General features: G+C 34.4%; 1 protein-coding gene across 5 annotated transcripts in view; it reads left to right on the top strand.

The window, feature by feature from the left end:
- The window catches only part of VPS13A (vacuolar protein sorting 13 homolog A), a 99,901-nt gene that overhangs the window by 70,133 nt on the left and 9,653 nt on the right, over positions 1-20,115 (top strand). For 3 of the 5 annotated variants that reach the window (XM_052700747.1, XM_052700748.1, XM_052700745.1), the window contains 13 exons: positions 562-708; positions 1,209-1,290; positions 2,623-2,692; positions 3,162-3,267; positions 3,761-3,874; positions 4,863-5,008; positions 5,126-5,207; positions 5,858-5,971; positions 6,369-6,444; positions 6,557-6,720; positions 7,054-7,099; positions 7,299-7,422; positions 11,232-11,346. In XM_052700747.1, coding sequence (XP_052556707.1) covers positions 562-708; positions 1,209-1,290; positions 2,623-2,692; positions 3,162-3,267; positions 3,761-3,874; positions 4,863-5,008; positions 5,126-5,207; positions 5,858-5,971; positions 6,369-6,444; positions 6,557-6,720; positions 7,054-7,099; positions 7,299-7,422; positions 11,232-11,346 — 1,386 coding nt within the window. Of the gene's footprint in view, positions 1-561; positions 709-1,208; positions 1,291-2,622; positions 2,693-3,161; positions 3,268-3,760; positions 3,875-4,862; positions 5,009-5,125; positions 5,208-5,857; positions 5,972-6,368; positions 6,445-6,556; positions 6,721-7,053; positions 7,100-7,298; positions 7,423-11,231; positions 11,347-13,223; positions 15,561-20,115 lie in introns of those variants that run through there. The other 2 variants (XM_052700749.1, XM_052700750.1) reach the window with 2 other exon arrangements.

Genomic DNA, 20,115 nt, shown 5'->3' with positions numbered 1-20,115 from the left:
ATGTTTTTACAGATCATGGGACTAAATATGCACAAAGCTACAATATGTTATGTCATATCAAGAGAGAAGAAGGATGTTAGTTTGAGACTGGGAGATTGTTTTGACGCAAAGTCTTGTGTTTTATCTGACTGTGATATCTCGTAGTCACACAAAATTCAGCAGTGCCATTCAACCACATAAATATTAAAAAAAATACATATTCCTGAAATAATTATGAGAAGTAAAATCATTTTGTGCTCTGCATACTGCTTTTCTTGTCTATAGATTAATTCCACATACTCATTAGAACAGTGTAGTAGTTAAATGAATGTAGTTCGTTCAGTTTCTATCTTGGTCATAGACCTCTGGAAAGCCGTGTTCAAAAAAGCTAAACATTCTCTTGATAACGAAATGTACAGATTCCTTATGTTGTTTTGCTTGTGTTGAAATTCAACAATTAGACAAAGATTTTATTCTTAAGCTTTCATTTAAATGTTAGCGGAAATTGTTATTTGAAGTCTATTATAAAAAGCCCTCTTTTATATCATGTAGAATAACAACTTCTTCTTAATATTGTGATAGGTGTGTTTAACTCCTACTGGAAATGACATGAAGATTCAACAACCCAATGAGATTCCTATCAGAAGGAATTACTTGCCAGCTTTGAAAGTGGAATACAGCTCATCAGCACATCAGAAATCTTTCAGAATTCAAATTTACAGGATACAAGTAAGTTTTTTATGTAAAGTTAGATATATTTTTGGAACTGTCTGGATTTTTCACGTTCTTGAGTGCTTCTCAGCCTTTGAAATGAAGTAGTTCATTTCAAAGGAAAAAAAAAAGTCACCCATGACTTGAGGAGAAGCAGTTGCTGTTCATCTTCTGTGCTTTTTTTTGTGTGTGTGTGCCTTTTATTTACAGTCAACTCAAAATTAGGTATAATTGACTATTTTCAGCAAGGTATATGTTCAATTTTTTATAAGCAACATTTGCAACATTTTTGGGGGGCTGCTTATGAACACCAACTAGGAGAACCTTTTCCACCTTTTCTAGATTATTTGGCTTGGATAGTTTCATTTGGACAGTAGAAATATTTTGAACTATTGTGGTGGCTTCTTCTCCTGCTTTTGAATTGGTGGTTCATAATTCTCGTGTTTGTCCTACTTGTGAAATATTTCACTACTGAAAAGCTAATGTGCTGCACCTTGTCCTGTCCTTACCCCTATTAGATTCAAAACCAGATTCCTGGAGCCATATTTCCCTTTGTGTTCTATCCTATTAAACCTCCAAAGTCCATCACCTTGGATTCAGGTTTGTAGTTCTAGTTTAAAATAATCTTTACTTATGCTAACTTACTTTTAACAAAGTGAACCCTGCCACTTTTATCATCTGAAGACTTTGTATGATTACTGAATATAAAGAATCCAAGTACTAATGTTACAGATCAGAAAGCAATTTTCTGTGCAAAGAGAGTACAGATAAAGCCATCTAAAGTTAAAAATCACAATAATAACATGAACTTATTTCACCCATTAATATAATACCTTTTAAAAGTACCTGCTTCTGAGACACTAAAACAGTGTTCTTGGAGATCATAAGGTGTAAGTTAAATCTGTGTTGAGCTTTCAGAAATTGCGTTGAGACCAAATCTAAAGCTAAGTACTTATCTCTTTTACCTCTTGAAAGAAGAAAACTTCAAACAGTTGCTAGTCCTCATGATAGTCAATCTATTACACTCTTTCTGTATTACTCACATTTGGATTTTTTTAGGGGACAGTGAGTTTTCATAAGACTCACTTTTCATCTTAATTAGCCCAGTTTTTTCTGTGGCCCAAAATAAATTGTTCATAGTAATCAAACTTTTTAAAGAGCTTATTTTTTTTATTTGCTGGTATGCAGTATTTGAGCCAGTGGCCTAGTTGACTTATCAAAAATAATGAGAAAAAAACATAAATCAGTGCTAGACTAAACTCAAATTCACCAAGTGAAGCACCGTATTATATACCAGCTCCTTAAGAAATTGTGCTTTCTATATTTAATCTGTAGCATTCCATTTTCTCCATGGTATACAGTACAGACTTCCAACTCTGTACACTATGTGCCGAGCTGTAATCTTCCATTCACTCAGTTAGGTCAAACTCATCTGGAACATCAGAGTTATGACAGGAGAGATTCTGAGTTGATACAACAATGACTGTCTGCAAATTTGTTCACAAAGCTAATGAAATATCAGTTATTTATCCTAAATAAAGTCAAATTTGAGCTAGAGTTCAAAAATATGAGGACTTTTTTAATTTATATTTTTGTATCATTGTTTGAAAATTTTATTCCATAGCTAGGGAATTTATTCCCTAAAAAAAATTAATTCCATGGCTAGCATTTATTTGCTTTTAAGTGGAAATGATACATTTTTGGAGATAAGTGAAATAGAATTTTGATATTCCATTTCATCCTTCTCTTCCTATGACTTTCTGTTCCTGACCTTTTCCATGATTTTGTTTCCCAGTCGCATCCATTATATAATCCTACTCCACAGGATTGAAAAAATCTGGAACATATATGACATTTTCATATTAAAAATGGCAAGCTATGTCTATCACATAAAGATCTGTGCTTATCTCTTTTTATTTTACAACTTCATAGCACCAAAACCATTTACTGATGTCAGTATTGTTATGAGAACTGCAGGACATTCACAAATATCTCATATTAAGTAAGTATTTTTACATGTTCCATCTCTGTGCCACTTATCATGTTTACTCAAGCTTTAAAAGTTAAAATCAACATGCAGTCAGGGTAATTTTACCCCAGCTAATTTATCCAGATAAGAGTGCTTAGGGCAGCTGAAAACTGTGCCCTTCTTATTTACTTACTTCAATGCAGAATAAACAAAGTATTTCCTTAATTCTTTTAAAGTAGATTTTTTGTCTTTTTAGCAATTTGGGGAAAAAGCTGTCTATACTGTTAAATGTCACTACTTTATTAAAATAATTCTGATTACTGAAAATGTATTTGTCTTTCCCATCACAAGAAACATTTGACTGGTAATGAACTTGTCAAATAAAAAAAGTGTCTTAATAAGTTGTATAAGTAGATGTTTAAGTTTTATTGCTCACCTTACTTGAAAAATACTTGGAAAAAAAAAAACACAATTTAATAATAGTTTTTTGTTTCATGTGTAGATACTTTAAGGTCCTGATTCAAGAGATGGATCTCAGATTAGACCTTGGCTTTCTGAATGCGCTGGTTGAATTTTTTACACAGACTGATGTACCGAATGTCCAACAGGTAGAATCCTTCTGTTGTTTGCAGATGAGTAGATATAAAATTTCTAGTCATTCAACTTGCTTTTAAAAACAGAACCAAAACAAGAAGAAAAACAACAACAGAACAAACAACAACAAACACTAAAAAAAGTAATGTTATGTGTTTACGGTAATGGTCAAGTCTTGCGCCTGAAACTAACATAAAGCTTTTTTCCTGAGGCATAGAGCAAAATTTCCTTTATCTTCATATTGCATAAGGTACAAGAAAGATTTCTAATACTTTCTGAAAAGCCATGGGCAGTGGAAGATAGTTGAATCATTATACAGGGAAAATGCAAGGATTTTATATATAGGAAGAACAGAAATAAGATTTAATTGTATGAAGCTTAAGGTGGTTTGCTTGGGTAGTAATAAAAAAAACTTGAGATAAATACAGGGGAGTCATGACAGATTATGTTATTGTGTTTTACACTCTACATTTTAAAGTAATATTACTTTTGAAAATGCATTCATAGCTGGAACTTTTCAAAAAGGATGTAGAATCTCTTCAGGAAGAACTGATGAGTGTGTCATCCATGGATACATCACAAATCAGCTTGTATGAATACTTCCATATCTCTCCAATTAAGGTAAAACTTTTCATATTATTATCTGTGCTTATGCTCTAATTAAAGGATTTTTTGTCTCCTGTAGAATATACATTCTGTAAAGTGAGAAAATGTTGAGGCAATTAGAAACAACATAAAAATGTTCTGGAATAATGATTTTACTGTTAACACTGATGTATTTGTGGTATACGCATATGAAACTCTTCATAAATATTAAAATATTCATTATTTCCTTTCTGTACACAAATTTCTTCATGTGCAGTAATTCTTTTGTATTAATTATTTTTGCAAAATGCTGTGGTTCTCATGTGCAGGCAGTGTGCTGTGGATTGAGAAACAGCACCATTTCTAGAGGAAAAAAAAAAAAAAGTGTGCAAAGCTAGATCAACGTATATTTGAAATGAGCTATAGTTAAGCTTTGTTATGCCAAATTGGATATTGTATTCTTTTCAGAGAATCCAGAGCGGGTGTATAACTTTTTTTTGTCTAATTGTGAAAGCTGCAGAGGGCCCCATCTAGCCCTTTCAGCAAATTTCCTGAATGTCTTTTCTGTTTTAAGAATGTTGCTTTGATTTCCGCGAAACAAATATTTTGATTAGTTCAGGTCTGCACTGCTTTTTGCTGTACACGTTTCTGTTCTTACAAGTAATTATTTGTAATCCCGCTTGGGCATCATGCTATGTTATCGTTCTCTGTCCAATTCAGTGTTGTGTATTAGTTGTGAAAACAAAACAGTTTGGGAAATAGCCAATAAATTATAGCTAAAAGATTGCAGAGACCTCATCTGAAAACATGGTTAAGCAGCTTTGAGTTCTTGTTTTCTTAAAAGCAGTTCCAGCTATTGAGGCTGGATTTAAATTTCATTGTTTTTTTTTTTAATTGTCCTAAAGGATATATGCATGTTTGTGTTATTAAGTCTGAATTCAGTCACAATTAGAAGTGTCATACAAAATATGGTACTTCTAATAAACATTCATGTTAATTTCTAAACTTTCTTTTTATTGTTTAGTTACACTTAAGCTTTTCACTCAGTACTGGTGGTGAAGATAGTAACAAAGAAGAAAGGAAGAGAGAACTGATACCACTTCAGTCCTTGAATCTCCTTCTGAAGAGCATAGGTGCCTCCCTCACAGATGTGCAAGATGTTGTCTTTAAGTAGGTTCAAAATATTATTGTAATAACTACTTCTAAGAACAGTTCAACATTATATATCAATGTTATATTGTATTATGGTCTGAATAACATGGATTTTCAAAAAACCTTTCTTAATAGGTTGGCATTCTTTGAACTCAGTTATCACTTCTGTACTACGCAGCAGCTCCAATCAGCAGTGACAAAGCATTACTCAAAACAGGTTGGAATTAAGTAAATTTTAACATTCCAGTAAATTTATATTTTGGAAGTGTTACTGTGTGCTTTGGTTCTATGAAAATCAATAACTAATTGCAGTCTTGTATGTTTGTAGATTGGTTAAATACATAAGAAACATAAAAAATTATTAGTTAGATTCTCTTGCCTTTACTAAGGCAACTAAGTTACGTTACTAAACTGTGATTATGTTTGACTAAATTATAACTTACAATAAGAAAAGTAGTGTGCATAACAAAGCAACTCAGAAATCAGCAGTGGAAGCAAGCACAATGCAGCTCTAGTACACCTCACTGTTCTGCAGTTATTGTGAACAAAATTCTCTTAGACTATGCATACAACCAAATTTTGTCCTGTAGCTGCACAGTATGAGTGAAGTCTGGGTAATATGCTTGCTTTGGAAAATCTCAAAATCTCAATTATTTGTGAAATACTTGCAAGCAGTAGAATTATTTGACTGATTTTAGTATGTTTTTCTCACCATACAGTCATTTTTAAAACATCTGTACCTACTTTTCCAAATGTTGAGTTCTTCATATTAAATTCATCTTCTGCATTTTTGAATAAGCAGCAGTACCTTAATGCTTTTAGTATACGTTCTGAAATATTTTTACTGAATGTCCATTTTTGTTTTAGGCTATTAAGCAGATGTATGTTCTTATTCTTGGTCTTGATGTCTTGGGCAATCCATTTGGATTCATAAGAGGCTTATCCGAAGGAGTAGAAGCATTTTTCTATGAACCTTATCAGGTAACAATCTCTTCAGGCTTTTTGTGAAATGTTGCAAAAACTGCTAGATATAAATTCTATTGAAAATTTGGGTATACAAATAATGTTTGTGATTTTAAGGTGAGATTTAGAGTTGAAAAAATCAAAGTGAAAGTATTAGGGAAAGTTACTGAAAAGCTCAAGTGACATAAAAACAAATTATTTCCCTTAATTCACAATTGACTTTTCCTTGCAGTACTTACTGTAAATTAATGCTGCATGAATGAACTTAATACTGCATGAATGAACTTAATAGAGATCTAATTTACTCTCTGTTAAATATATATAAATTAAAATAAAAAAATAGGAGTTTAAGTATATATACCATCTGCAACTTATATAAATAGCATAAATGCTCTCTTGTTTTTTCCCTCCTCAGGGAGCCATCCAGGGTCCTGAAGAATTTATAGAAGGAATGGCGCTAGGACTTAAAGCACTAGTAGGGGGAGCTGTTGGTAGGTTTTAACATTATCACAGCAGCATGCTCAGTAGCAAGCAACGTAGGTATTTCTAAGCTGCAGTGGCATTTTGCTTACATTGTTGTTGTTGTTTTTTTTTTTCTCATAGGTGGATTAGCAGGTGCTGCTTCAAGAATCACTGGTGCTATGGCAAAAGGTGTTGCTGCAATAACTATGGATGAGGATTACCAGCAAAAAAGGAGAGAAGCCATGAATAAACAGCCCACTGGTCTGAGAGAGGGTATCACTCGTGGAGGAAAAGGATTAGTTTCCGTAAGAATGAAAAATGATTAAAAGTTTAATGAATTTTATAGAGGTAAAAATAGCAGATGTAGAGGTTTCTGTAGAGCTGTTCCACTTAATTCTGGTTTGCCAATACATGGCCACAAATGAATGATAGTTTTGAAGAAAAATATATGCGGATTGACAAGATGATAAGAATGGCAAAGAATTTGCTTCTAATTCTGATAATTGGAGTGGATTTTAGAATACTACAAAATACACACTTTCTGACTATTCATCGAAGAAATAATAAGTAAAATGTTAGAAGAATAAAAAGTACGATGTGGAAACATTTATCACAACTCTTTCATTTCTTTTTGGTAGGGTTTTGTCAGTGGCATAACCGGAATAGTTACAAAACCAATAAGAGGTAAGTTTAGGTCTTCATATGATTCAAAATCTCGATATTTAATGAGATTTTGCATTTATCAAGACTTTGTTCTCACTGACTTCTAATTTAAATGTGGGAGTGACTGTAGTTGTGTATCAAATAAGAACAAATGTAATTACAAATAATATTGTAAAATGGTCTTTTTTTCTTAACAATTTGCTAAACTTGATCCTTCTAGGAGCTCAGAAAGAAGGAGCAGCTGGTTTTTTCAAAGGTGTTGGAAAAGGATTGGTGGGAGCAGTAGCTAGGCCTACTGGAGGAATCATAGACATGGCAAGCAGCACATTTCAGGGTATCAAAAAGTAAGTAAAATTAATATGAAGAATGGCATTATGGCATGAATCAAAATGTGGGGTATGTTGATTATTTGTATGACCACTATGTTAGTGTTTCTTTAAAATCTTGAATATTAATGCAGATGAAAAATCTATCCTATCCATGGACAAAGGGTATCAACAGCTTCTCTGGGCAACCTGTTCCCATGCATCACCACCTTCATTCCGAACTTAATATATTCTCAACTGCAGTTTAAGGCTGTAGTACTGAAAAGCCAGTCTCACCAGAGCCTCCTCATCTCCCAGCTGAACAAGCACAGCTTCCTCAGACTGTTTTTGTAGGTAGGACATGTGCTCCAGCCCTCTGATCACCTTCATTGCTTCTTCTGGACCTTTTCCAATGGCTCCATGTGTTTATTCTTCTGGGAGCTCCAGACCTGAACGTAGTACTGAAGATGGGGCCTTACAAGGGCAGACTAAAGGGGTACAGTCACATTCTTCAACCTGCTGGCCACCCCTTTTTTGATGCAGTCCAGGATACAGTTGAGAACTCTGACAGAATTGCATGCTGAATAATGTGATGATCTCATTCCCTTATAATTAGCCTTAATCACAGAATCAGAGAATGGCTTGGTTTGGAAGAGACCTCAAGGATCATCAAGTTTCAACACCCCTGCCAGAGAGAGGGTTGCCTGCTACTAGATCAAGTATTAGATCAGATTGCCTGGGGCCCCATCCAACCTGACCTTAAACACCTCTAGGGGTGGGGAATCCACAACACCTCTGAGCAACCTGTTCCAGAATCTCACGAACCCCTCAGTAAAAAAAACTGACATCTAATGTAAATCTCCCTTTCTTTAGTTTAAAACTATTTGCCCTTGTCCTGTCACTTTCAGCCCGTATAAACATTTGATTTCTCTCATGTCTATAAACTCCCTTTAAGTACTGGAAGGCCACAATGAGGTCTCACCACAGCATTATCTTTTCCAAATTGAACAAGCCCAATTCCTTAAGCCTTCATAGGAGTGGTGCTCCAAGCTCTGGATAACATCTGTGGCCCTCCTCTGATCCCTCTGCAAAAGGTCTACATCTTTTCTTTGATGGAAGCCCCAGACTTGGTCTCACTACACCAGCTGGGGTCTGGGGTCTCACAATAGCAGAGTAGAGGGGGATAATCACTTCTTTCACCCTCGTGGTCACCCCTCTTCTGATGGAACCCAGGATGAGTTTGTCATCTGCCAGAACTCGTAAGTCCTTCTCAGCAGGGCTACTCACACGGACTTCTCCCAGTTTGTCAACATACCTGGGATTACTTCAACCCAAGTGAAAAGCTATGCACTTTTTGTTGGACCTTGCTAGGTTTACAAGGGCCCACCTTTCAACGTTATTGTAAATGGGCTTATGATAACATATTTACAATTTGTAAGTAAGTTGGAGAATGTGTTTTGAGAGGGCTTTTCATAAATCCTGCTGATAACAGTTGTTAATTTTTGCTACCATAAATTTGTCTGTATCTTGTGTATTTTACCCTTTGATTTTCTTTGTAGAGAAATGCAAAGAAAACACAAGAAGCTTGGTTGTCTTTAATCATCAAGTTTTTAAATAGAATACTCAGACACTAATTAAGTAATTATATTGTTATTCTGTCAGGCAAAATGACAGAAGTCTACAGAGATGAACAAGTTGCTCCTGACAGTACTTGCGCACAAGAAAAGGAAGTATATAGTGGGTGGAAGCAAAAACACATAAATTGAGAGGAGTACAGACATCTTGTCCAAGCATCCAGGATGAAATCTAGGGAAAACTAAAGCCCAAATGGTGTTGAATCTGGGTATTTAAAAAAAAAAAAAAAAAAAAAAAAGACTTCTATAAATATGTATGCAGCAAAAGGAAGATGAGGGAAAAAGTGGACAAAATATTGAATGAAGAAAGAGACCTGATTATAAGACAGTGAAAAACTGATGAACAAAACACCTTCTTTGTCTCAGTTTTTAGCAGCAAGACTGGCCTTCAGGAATTCCACTTCGCACAGACCAGGGCAAATGCTGGAGCAAGAAAGAATCTCAGTGGAAGAGGAACATATCAGGGAATACTTAAAACAAACAGAACATATATGAGCCTATGGGCCCTGGTGGGATGCACCCACAAGTGCTAAGGGAGCTGGCAGATACTGTTATAGGCATTTCTAGATAATCTTTCATCTATTCTGATGATTAAGACAAGTCTGAACAATGGAGGAAAACAAATATCAGTCCTGTTTTCAAAAAAGGTGTGAAGAAGTACCAGGCGAACTGTAGTGAGGTCAGTCAATCTTACCTCATCTCCTAGGAACGTGATGGAGTCATACTGGAAACAATTTCCAGACTTACGAGAGATAAGAAAATTGAAAAAATAATCTGTGTGGGTTCATGAAGAGAAAATCATGCATAACCAAACTGATAATCTTCTGTGATGAAAGCACTAGGCAAATCGATGAGAGGAGAGCATTATCTTCCTTGACTTAACTAAGGCCTTTGACACCACTACCCACCAAGAAGCTTTTGCATTATGGGTTGGGTACTCAGGCATTAAGGTGGGAAGAAACTATGCTGAATGACCCAGATGGTAGTGCTGAGTGATACAGTCTAGTTGGAGGCCAGCAATGAATAAAGGTACCCTGGGGGTCATACAGGGTGCAGTCACATTTCATGTCTTCATTAATGATCTGCATGGTGAGACTGAGTGCACTCGGTACATAACACAAAATCGGGATGTGTGTCTGATTGATCAGAGAGTCGTGCTACCATCCAGAGGGCCCTCGGTAGGCTGGAGAAGTTGGCTGATAGGAACCTCCTGAAGTTCAGGAAGTAGAAAGTCTTGCAACTTGAGCGGAAGAGTCTCAGGCACCAGTACATGCTAGACCACTCAGATGGGAAGTAGCTTTGCAGTAAATGCCCAATGGAGTCCAAGTGGATACCAAACTGAATGTGAGCCATCAAGGTGCCCTTGCAGCAAAATAGGCTAATGGCATACTGAGCTGCATTAAGAAGAGTATTTGCCAGCAGGTCAAAGGACGTGATTTTCCCTCAACTGAGAAGACCATACCTGAAGTGCTATGTCATCTTTGCTACTTGCTATAAGTGACTCACAGAGAAAATCCAGCGAAGGGCCACAGAGATGATGAAGGAACTGCAGAATTTCTTCTCTGCGGAAAGACTGATGGAGCTAGGATTGTTCAGCCTGAAGAACAGAAGGACTAGTGGGATGATCTTATCAATATCTGTAAATACCTGAAGGGAGAGTACCAAGAAGACAGAACCTAGCTCTGTTCAGTGGCGTCCAGTGACAGGACCAAAGGCAATGGGCACAAACTAGAAAACAATTTTGTCTGACATCAGGAGATACTTCTTTGTGTGGGAGATGAAGTATTGGCATAGATTGATCACAGATGTTGTGGAGTCTCCATTCTTGGTGATCTCCAAAGGCTTGCCTGGCTGTGGTCCTGGGCATCCTCTCTGTGTGTCCCTTCTTGAGAAGGGGAGTGGGCTACATAACTTCCACAGTTCCCTTCCAACCTCAACTGTTCTCTTCTTCTATGAATTATTCCAGTTGTGTTCTGCTTTGAGTTATCTCATGTTCTAGAAGTCATTCTCTGAAGTAGATTGTATTAATTAGAAACCTTTTAATTACTTCACAGAGTGGTTATTTTCTGTTTATGCATCAAATGTCTATACAGACAACAACAGCTGTTGTACATGAATTTACAATATTTTGAATATAAAATAGACGCTTTGGTTAAATACTATAGCTAAGTACCTATACTGATATGTAACTTAAGTTTGCTGATTTATTGTCAGAGTTGCAGATTCATCAGAAGATGTGGTAAGCCTACGCCCACCTCGCTTCTTTGGTGAAGATGGTGTTATTAGACCTTACAGATTAAGAGATGGAACCGGAAGTCAAATGTTACAGGTGAAGAAATGGCATAAAATTTAACTCTTAATATGTTAAACTAAGTGTTTTTTAGAAGTAGCCTTAGGGAAAAAAAAAAAAAAATCCTGTCACGCTCTTTCCCAATAATTTGGTAGTTAAGGAAGTTCTATATAATTTCATACATTTATGACTATTGTGGTGACTTAATTTCCATGATGTAACTTTTGAAAAAGACATCATAACTTATGCCAATGTATCTGTAGAGGTTTGTGAAAGATATGGAATACTTTAAAAGAAGAAAATATTTTGTATGTATAACTAAATAAGCTGTCCTAAACTTTTATTTTTGATAAATAGCGGGGATAAATATAAAATATATTTTTCTGTCACTTTGTTATACAAATTCTAAATGGTGACTTTTTCATCACAGTTTTATATAAAATAACATATTAAATATACTTAATAAATGTACTTGAAATAGCTGCATTTATGTCACTTTACAGCCATTAAAAGAATGTAAACACTTTTGAAGTGGAATACTGTTTGCATGAAGAACATGCTGAGCAATGGTTTAAGAAGTTATTCTTTCATTCAGATACCACTGAAGCAAATTTGACCTAGATGTAAAAGTGAAAATAATTTCCATTATTGTGCAGCATACAAAGTTTCTGTTTTTTTCCTCTGTTATAAATAAAATCGCATTGTAAAAATACTTGCATGTAAGTGATAAGGAAGTATTTAGAAACTGCATTAATGGAAACTGGAGATGTAAGCATCTCCAGTTTATATTTATTTTTAATAATATAATTTATATCTAATATATAAATAGATTTTTTCAATACATTTATTTTTAAATAACTGAAGGATTCTCACTGTGCAAATTTTGGTGCAGTCGTACAAGAATAATCTCTAGGGAGATTGAGATAAGAATTGAGTTGACTTTGGGGCTTTTTAGATTTTGAGAAGTAACTGAAAGCAGCGTGTAAAAGCAATACCTTAAGTATAGTGTAGCTGGAAGCTACCACTAATGAACAGTGTAAGGTTGTTAATGTTCCTCTTCTTTCTGTCAAGAGAAGGAACTTCAAAAAACATTTGATTTTCTATTTAAAAGTTGATCATTAAAACAAATGCTAACAGGCTAACAGATTCAGCTCTAACATAGAAATATTTGTAAAGACATTGCATTATTTTTACTTAATCTTTTTTACATGTTTTCATTTGATTTTTCTTTTTTTAAGAAACTTCAAGAAATTCTGCAATGTCATATGTAATGCCAGTTTCTCTCTGTTGTATTGTCGAGTACATTAGTACTACCTTTATTATCCATCTTATAAGTGCGTAACTAATAAGCTCGTCAAATTTTGTGATGGCAGCCACCATTGAAAGTAACTAAAATTTTAAAATTTCAGTGTTTCATGTTATAATTTACTACTGACGATTTTGTGGCATAGAATATGTATTCAATCCTTTATCCTATTTCTCTTCAACCAGGATTTTTGATTCTTAACATTTTTTTTATTCGAGAGATGTGCCTCTTTCCTGCATGAGACTGTGTTACAAACCACCCTGTATGCAACATTTTCGATAGCATAATGTCTTGTTATGAGGAAAAAGAGTAGTAACCCCATCCCTCTTATTTATTTTTTGCATATAGATCTACATTGGTAGTGCACTTAATGTGCAGTAGTGTTTTCAACATAATATCATGTTAGATCCGAATAAAACTCCTTTTAGTGATTGTAAATGCTGACCGAAATGAATAGAATATATGAGGCAATTCAACATGCTTGTACTTTGCCATGTACTGTCACTTCAGAATTACTGTCTTATTATTTTGCTTAAATTAAAAAAAAATTCCAGCCAAACAAATCAATCTAAACTAATACTGCTTTCTTCTTCTCTTGTCATGCTTTCAGAAAAGACAGGCCTACAGGGAATGGACTAAGACTCACAATAGCAGTGATGATGATGATGACAGTTAGGATAATATGTACTGTAATAGATATAAGTGGCCTTTGTCTTATTCTTTTGATCATTCAATATTAAATGTTGTTGCTACAATTCCCACTGAGCAATCAGGGTTGACTGATACTAACTTCCTTCTAAAACTGTGAGGGGGGAAAAAAAAAAAGTGGGGGACAGGAGGAAACTTAAATAAAGTGTATGATGATGAGTGCTATGCAAATTGCATATATAAATATATATTAAAAAATCTACGTCTAGAAATTTTTATTGTTATATATAACCAGATATTAGGTGAAAATCATGCTGAAAGTTATAATTATGTGGTAATATCACTACTTAGCTTTTATTTCCACGTGTTTCTACAATATGTATTTAATATTTTTGTGTTCTTATTTACAACTTGGTAGAGGATCATAAATATGCTTAGTAATACTTCATTGAGTTGTACAGTCAGTATTGTATAGTCAGTATCATAATACTGTTTGGTTAAAATTCTATTTATTTCATATTTCAAAACTATTTTGTCTGCTTTTCTTCTGAACAATAAACACATCTAAACTATTCTAAAACGGATTCATCTGCTCTGTTCCAGCATCACAGTTTATGTTTTCGGAAACTAGAGTATGACTAAACAGTAGCCACAAAAGTATTTAAAAACAAAATGCATCTACTTTGAAAGTGACATTTAACTTATGCTTTTATACTTCTATTCATCATTTGTTTTACCATAACTCTTAAGTGCTTAAGTTATGTGTCATGTGGAATCCTCATATGTATGAAATATAAGGGTTTGATTAGTTGTTTTAAATTGTAACCTTAAGTGATTTGGTTATAAATTTAATGTCTATGTTCCTTTCATAGCAACACTAATAAAAAGTGAAAACCCCTATGTAAAATCAGTGATAGCTTCAGAAAATGCCTGTATTTTATAAGGCTTTGTGCATAAAAGCATAAATAAGAAGAAAGTAGATGCTTTTGAATATTATTTAGCTAGATAGAAGAGCACTAAATAAGAACACCGAACAACTTTGCATTGTAAAATCTAAAGAACAGCATTACTTGTTTCTCTAGAATTGTTTTATTTTGAATTCACTGGAAGACTTTTCCTTTTTTTTTTTTTTCTTTTTTTCTTTTTGTATGTGATTTGTTCATTTGTTCAAAATTATATTTTTGTGTTGAATTTTAAAGGTGCCTTGCAAAAGATATTTCTATAACTGTAATTACCATAACAAGAAAGAACTCTTCAGCTAAATCTGAAGAATTAAAACAGCTCTCAAGCAAAAGAGCTTCTATGATGATTTCAAATTTATTCTATGTTGTCTTGTATTTCACTGTCGTCTTTCAGTTGTCAAAATTCTGAGGAAAGAATTATTAAAACCTTTTAAGTGTGTTTATTCTGTCTCTGTGCCTTTAAAGGCTGCTGATTCTTGTGCAGTGGGCCAAGAAATACATTTACCTGTAATCTCCTTGATCCAAGGAGGCAAAACTCTACTTGAGAGGTTTTTTTATTTTAAGCTACTGATGCTTAAGATCACTATTTATATTGTATATCTATTTAGTTTGTAATAGTAGCATCACAAAGTTATGAAGAAATAGATTAAAGACTGTGTTACTGACTGAAACACTGTTGGAAAGTTTGGGAATTTTTTAGGTATCAGTGGATATCAGAAATATAAATGCTTGAAGAATGTTGGAAATTATCTTCAATCTTGAAAAAAACCATGTCATGACAAAAAGTTCAGGTCATTTCTAGGCTCAAATTTCTGGAATGGTTACTGACGCCTTTTAGTAACTTTACTGGAGTTTAGTAACTTAAATATATTATCTAAAGTTTCCTTCTCAGATTTTTAGAGCTCTTTCTTCTTATATCCTGTAAAATTATGTCTTCATTAGTGATCTGTCTAACAAAATTGCACATGTCAGTTTTTATAACAAAACATTTTTCTGCATTTCAGAAGACCATAAGATTAACATTTCTGACAGAAGAAACATCCCTCCCAAAAAAGAACTTGGTTTTTAGAGATTATGCACTTCCCATCTCAAGTTGACCATTTTAGCTTTTCTAAATATAGACTACTACAAATAAATCATTACAGAATGTGAAAATTAAACTTAGTGTGAATTGCAAAATTTAGAATGCTACTCAAAAAAAAAAAAAAAGCTAGTAAATCATGATTATATACTTTTAATTATTTTGTTTCCTTCATAGAGTTTAGTTGTATTTTTGAAATAACTACAAAAACTTTATTTAAATGAAAGCAAGTGTTTTGTAGAAGTTTTTTTCTGTCTTAAGCAATGTGTGTGTATACACATACATACATATATTATATACATATATATATAGGGAAAATACATAACACAGCAAACTGTATCACTTATTATATTAGAATTACCTTTCCCTCTGTTCTGAACTCATGTCCTTGGGTGGGAGTGGAGTATTTGCACATTTCTCCTTTCTTGGAGATTTCCAAGAGCCACCTGGTCCTGTTTGAGCAGGAGGATTTGGACTGACCACAGCCAGTTTGTAATTCTGTGAATCTGAATTCCGGTACTTTTATTGAAGACTCCAAACACATCTTAGTATTCAAAGCCCAATGTGCCAAAAAAGAACAGTCAAGGGGTGGAAGAAAGTGTCATACTCCTTTATTCTCTTTCCATCATGTCTATTGGCCTTAAGTTTGCATCAAATAAAAATATCCATTTCCTCTAGTAGATTGGTACCCTAAAACTGAGATTTTATTTCTTAAACTTATAGGCAGAAATACTTCCCGAGGTTGAAAATAATTTTTTCCCTACATTGTCCTGAACCTTCCCAGGCATCTGCCATCATGCAGTCCCATAGTTGAGTAAGACCTGTCATTTACTTCCTTTCTAGGAAAGCCTTTTAATCTAAAGAGAAACTTTACCCACCTATACATACAAAGCTTAAATATAATCATGTAATCATTACCCATCCCCAGTCAGATGAGTTATACTTAAGTATAAGATAAGCATATACTTACAAGCTGCTTGAGACTGAAGCTAATACTAGTTCTTTACAAATAACATGGAAGCTTGTGTGGCTTATGCTTCAATCACAAGCTAAAATAAAACTGCGTACGCTTCATATATATATATACATATATATATATACATATACGTATACATATACATGTATATATATATATATATATATGCAGTACATATGGTGGAAATTGAAGTGTCCTAAGCAAAGTATATACAACCTTGTTGGCTGTCAGGAAATGCAGAGAACTGCAGTCCTTTTCCCTGATTACCAGGTGAACCATTCGAGTGCTTCAGATGCTACATACTGAAGGACTTGGGTTGTGTTGGCAGAAAGCATGAAAAACATTTGGATGCGGTCATCAAAGTGAACTCATAGATCGGTATGGTTTCTCTGCTCAGTGCATGAAAAGAAATCTCCTGGTCAGTTTTTGATTAGAATGCTAAGATATTCTGTTCACATAGACAAATTAAATTTCTGTTGTGAAGGAAACATTCCTAAAAGAAAGATAGTGTCCTGATTTGTTGTATTCTGCCTTAGGGGAAAATGTTAACCTTGACCAAAGATTTCTCGTAAGAGAAGCATACTGAGCTCCGGGTTAATGCTCAGCATGCCTCAGTGGAATCTTAAAGTTTACAGGTAATAGATCTTGTACAGAAGCCTCAGCTTGTTTGTTTTTCAGTAGAGAGGCATTGTAGACAGCAGACAGCTGGAATGAGAAGATAATAGATTAATTTTAGTTCTCATTAATTAAGGATGAGGAGAGAATTCTGCACAGAGAAAAATGAATGCTTTTATTCTGTGTTGTCTCGGTTAACAACTTTTCTCCTTTCTTCAGACAATTAAGCTAAATCTAACAAATAACCTAAATGCTGCTTAGAACTAATATATCTATGGGGAATATTGGATATATAGTCATATCAAGCTAGCCTTCTGAAAATGGTAATTCTGCAACTTCTGAAGAAGTCAGTTTATGATGAGCTGAAAGATGAAGTCGACATTGAAGTCTCTAGCAAAAATACAGCCACGCTTTTTTCTCTACTCAAGTGTTTTGTGTAGAATTATTTATATCTTTATATTCTTGTGTAGTTCACAAGATGCTATGTTTTGGATTTGTGATCAAAAGTGTTGATGTTTCAGTTCTTCCTGACCTGTACTTGCAGTGTCAAAGAAAGTCTTTGACAAAGTCTTATCAATTTCTCATGTTGTCCCACCATGAAATGCACAAGAGGCTGGGAGGGAATGTAGCCAAGACAGCTGACCCAAACTGATCAAAAAGAGACTGCACAACATCATACACTGTGCTCAGGAATGAAAGCTGGGAGAAAAAAGGGAAAGGGAATGGGGTATTAAGGCAACTGCCCTCCCTCTCCCTGGGATTCCTGTTGCCTTCTCTGGAATCGCGGCTGGACTCAGTACAGTGAGGGACTGGCAATCTAAAAACCTAGTAAAAAATAAAGTTGATCTGAACATCAGTAGGATTGAGTAACATATGCATAACTACTTTTTAAGTAGAAAGGCTTTACAAACTTTTTACAAACTTTGTTCAGTTGAGGAGTTCAAAAATGATGTCAGACATTGCAACTTTTTTTCTCACATACTGCTACTACGTTTTGAAGAGCTATAATAGAAGTGTCGTAGATTTTAAATCTTGTTCCCTTGCTTACTTTTGTCTTTTTTCTTCTCATTTCTAACATAATCAAAGGGTTCTGTGCTTCTTTTCCAGTGAATTATAGGCATGTACTGTGGTTTAGAGTCTTTCTAAACTCAGAGATGCCACTTGTAGACACTGGGCATATTTGCATTCCCCTGCACAGATGATCAAATTTACTACTTACTAGTTTATTGCAGAGATATCTAATTATCTGAATTGCAGGTAAGAATAATTTTCTAAAGAGTGCATTTATGCTTTTATTGCTGTGCATTTTACAGCTGCTCGAGTGCCCTTTTTAAACTGTTTCATTTAATTTCAAAGTGGACTCATGAATCAGAACATTCATAGTATTCAATATTTCTTAAACTGAAGCATGGAAGTTGTGTTTTAAAAATCATGTTTTGATTCTTATAGTAGTGCAACTGATATTGAACAGTGATTAACCAATGTTTTGTAGTTTTGCAACATCAAACAGTTGATATGAGATAATTAATAGCTAGGTACAGTGAAATTAAAATTCATTTATACGTTTTTAGAGAGATAAATTTTATACCCTTGTATGCTTCAGTTCTATCAGCTATTTGGCAGGCAGAGCATAGTACTGCTTTTTCTGTGAGAATTATCAGCAGTAGATTGGTCTATCCTTCTATGGTATATTTCATGATGGATGGGTGCACATCTAATATGAAAAGAGATTTGCAAAAAAAGAAAAAAGGTAGAAAATGAACTACCCTAAGTAACCATAGGCATTGGTATAGATGCATATTTTGTAGTTGCACAACACTTGTCCTGTGTTAATTTCCCAGTTAACATCTGCTGTCTACAAAACTATGGAAAATAGATAATGTGAATTTATGGTCTTTGACTTACAGCTAACAATTAGTAGTAGTTTAATCTCAGTTCAGCTATCTAAACAGCTTTGTGCACCACATGCTAACAATATTTCAGCGCTGAGAGTCACTGCTTTGTGAATTTTAGTAGTTTCTATGGAATTTTTGGGACCTATGTATAATCACCTTGTAGGATTTCAACCTCTGTGATGCTTAAGAACTGCATTTACATAAATCGTAATTCTCAGTACATTATCAGTAAACTGAATGAGTTACAGTGGAGCAACATGACTTGTCAAAAATTGCCTAGCAAGGTAGTGAGAAGTCAAAAAGAGATAACTTGGTTCTCGTTAGTCCAAGTCAGGACTTATTCCAATGCTACATGAAAATTAAGGAAGTCTTGTTTTGATGCGAGAGAAAGACTGGAGATCCTCTTCATCATGATGAGACTAAATTTCTAAATACTTCTCCTCTGTAACTGCTGTTAGTACAAGAGAGATACTGATCAAGAGACCAGCAAGAGAACTTGCTGGCCAACATTCAGAATACGTGCTGAGACTGTTACAAGTTTAAATGCCACTGCCTCAGTTCAATTATCCTTTCTCTTTCTGCATTGCTGGAATAACATAGGAACTGCCTTGTGAGACAATTTTTTAATTACTTAGTAGTCCAAGCTTCTACATCATATAAGATGCAGGAAAAAACTTGAATCCTCTGGTGACAAAACTAGGCATACATAGCCTCACTAAAGAGTTTTCAAACATCTTTCTAGAAGAGAAAAAATAAAATATAAATTTCTAATTTACTAAGCTCTTAATTCTACATTTATTATGCCATTCATTTTTATGTATTTTCCCTGACCTTGATGCTAACACTAATGAACTTGCGCAGTGACTAAAAAAGGGAGGCGCAAAATCATGATCAATACTCATGATTTTGCAGCCCAGCATGCATGGGGATAGGAAAATAATCTCAATTTTGATTCGCTGTTCATGTTCATTCTGGAAAGATCTATTTTGGGAACCTGTTATTCAAATGTTCTTGTATTTCAGTAATGGAAGATTCAGCATCTTTGAGGGAAGGCATCATTTTTAGAAAACTAGGCAAGTGGAGTTATCTGTGCTGTCAGATTTCCAGTCTTAGTGTAGCCTTAGTTAAGTGCCTTTAATATTTGTCATTGGTAAAGAATAATCGTTAAGTGTTCTGGCATTTTAACTATTATGACAGCTAACCTATGTTTTCAGCATGCTTACAGTTGGCTGTTTATTAAATTATACTTGTTTATACTGATCTATTTTTACATCCAATATAACATATGGAAAGCAGACAAGCAGTTGAGGATGTTCTTTCTCTCA

This window comes from Tympanuchus pallidicinctus, unplaced genomic scaffold (genome assembly GCF_026119805.1).
Source record: "Tympanuchus pallidicinctus isolate F22 unplaced genomic scaffold, pur_lepc_1.0 scaffold4, whole genome shotgun sequence".
NCBI lineage: Eukaryota > Metazoa > Chordata > Aves > Galliformes > Phasianidae > Tympanuchus > Tympanuchus pallidicinctus.
Note: the sequence above shows the minus strand (reverse complement) of the source record. Positions and strands in the feature narration are given on the sequence as shown.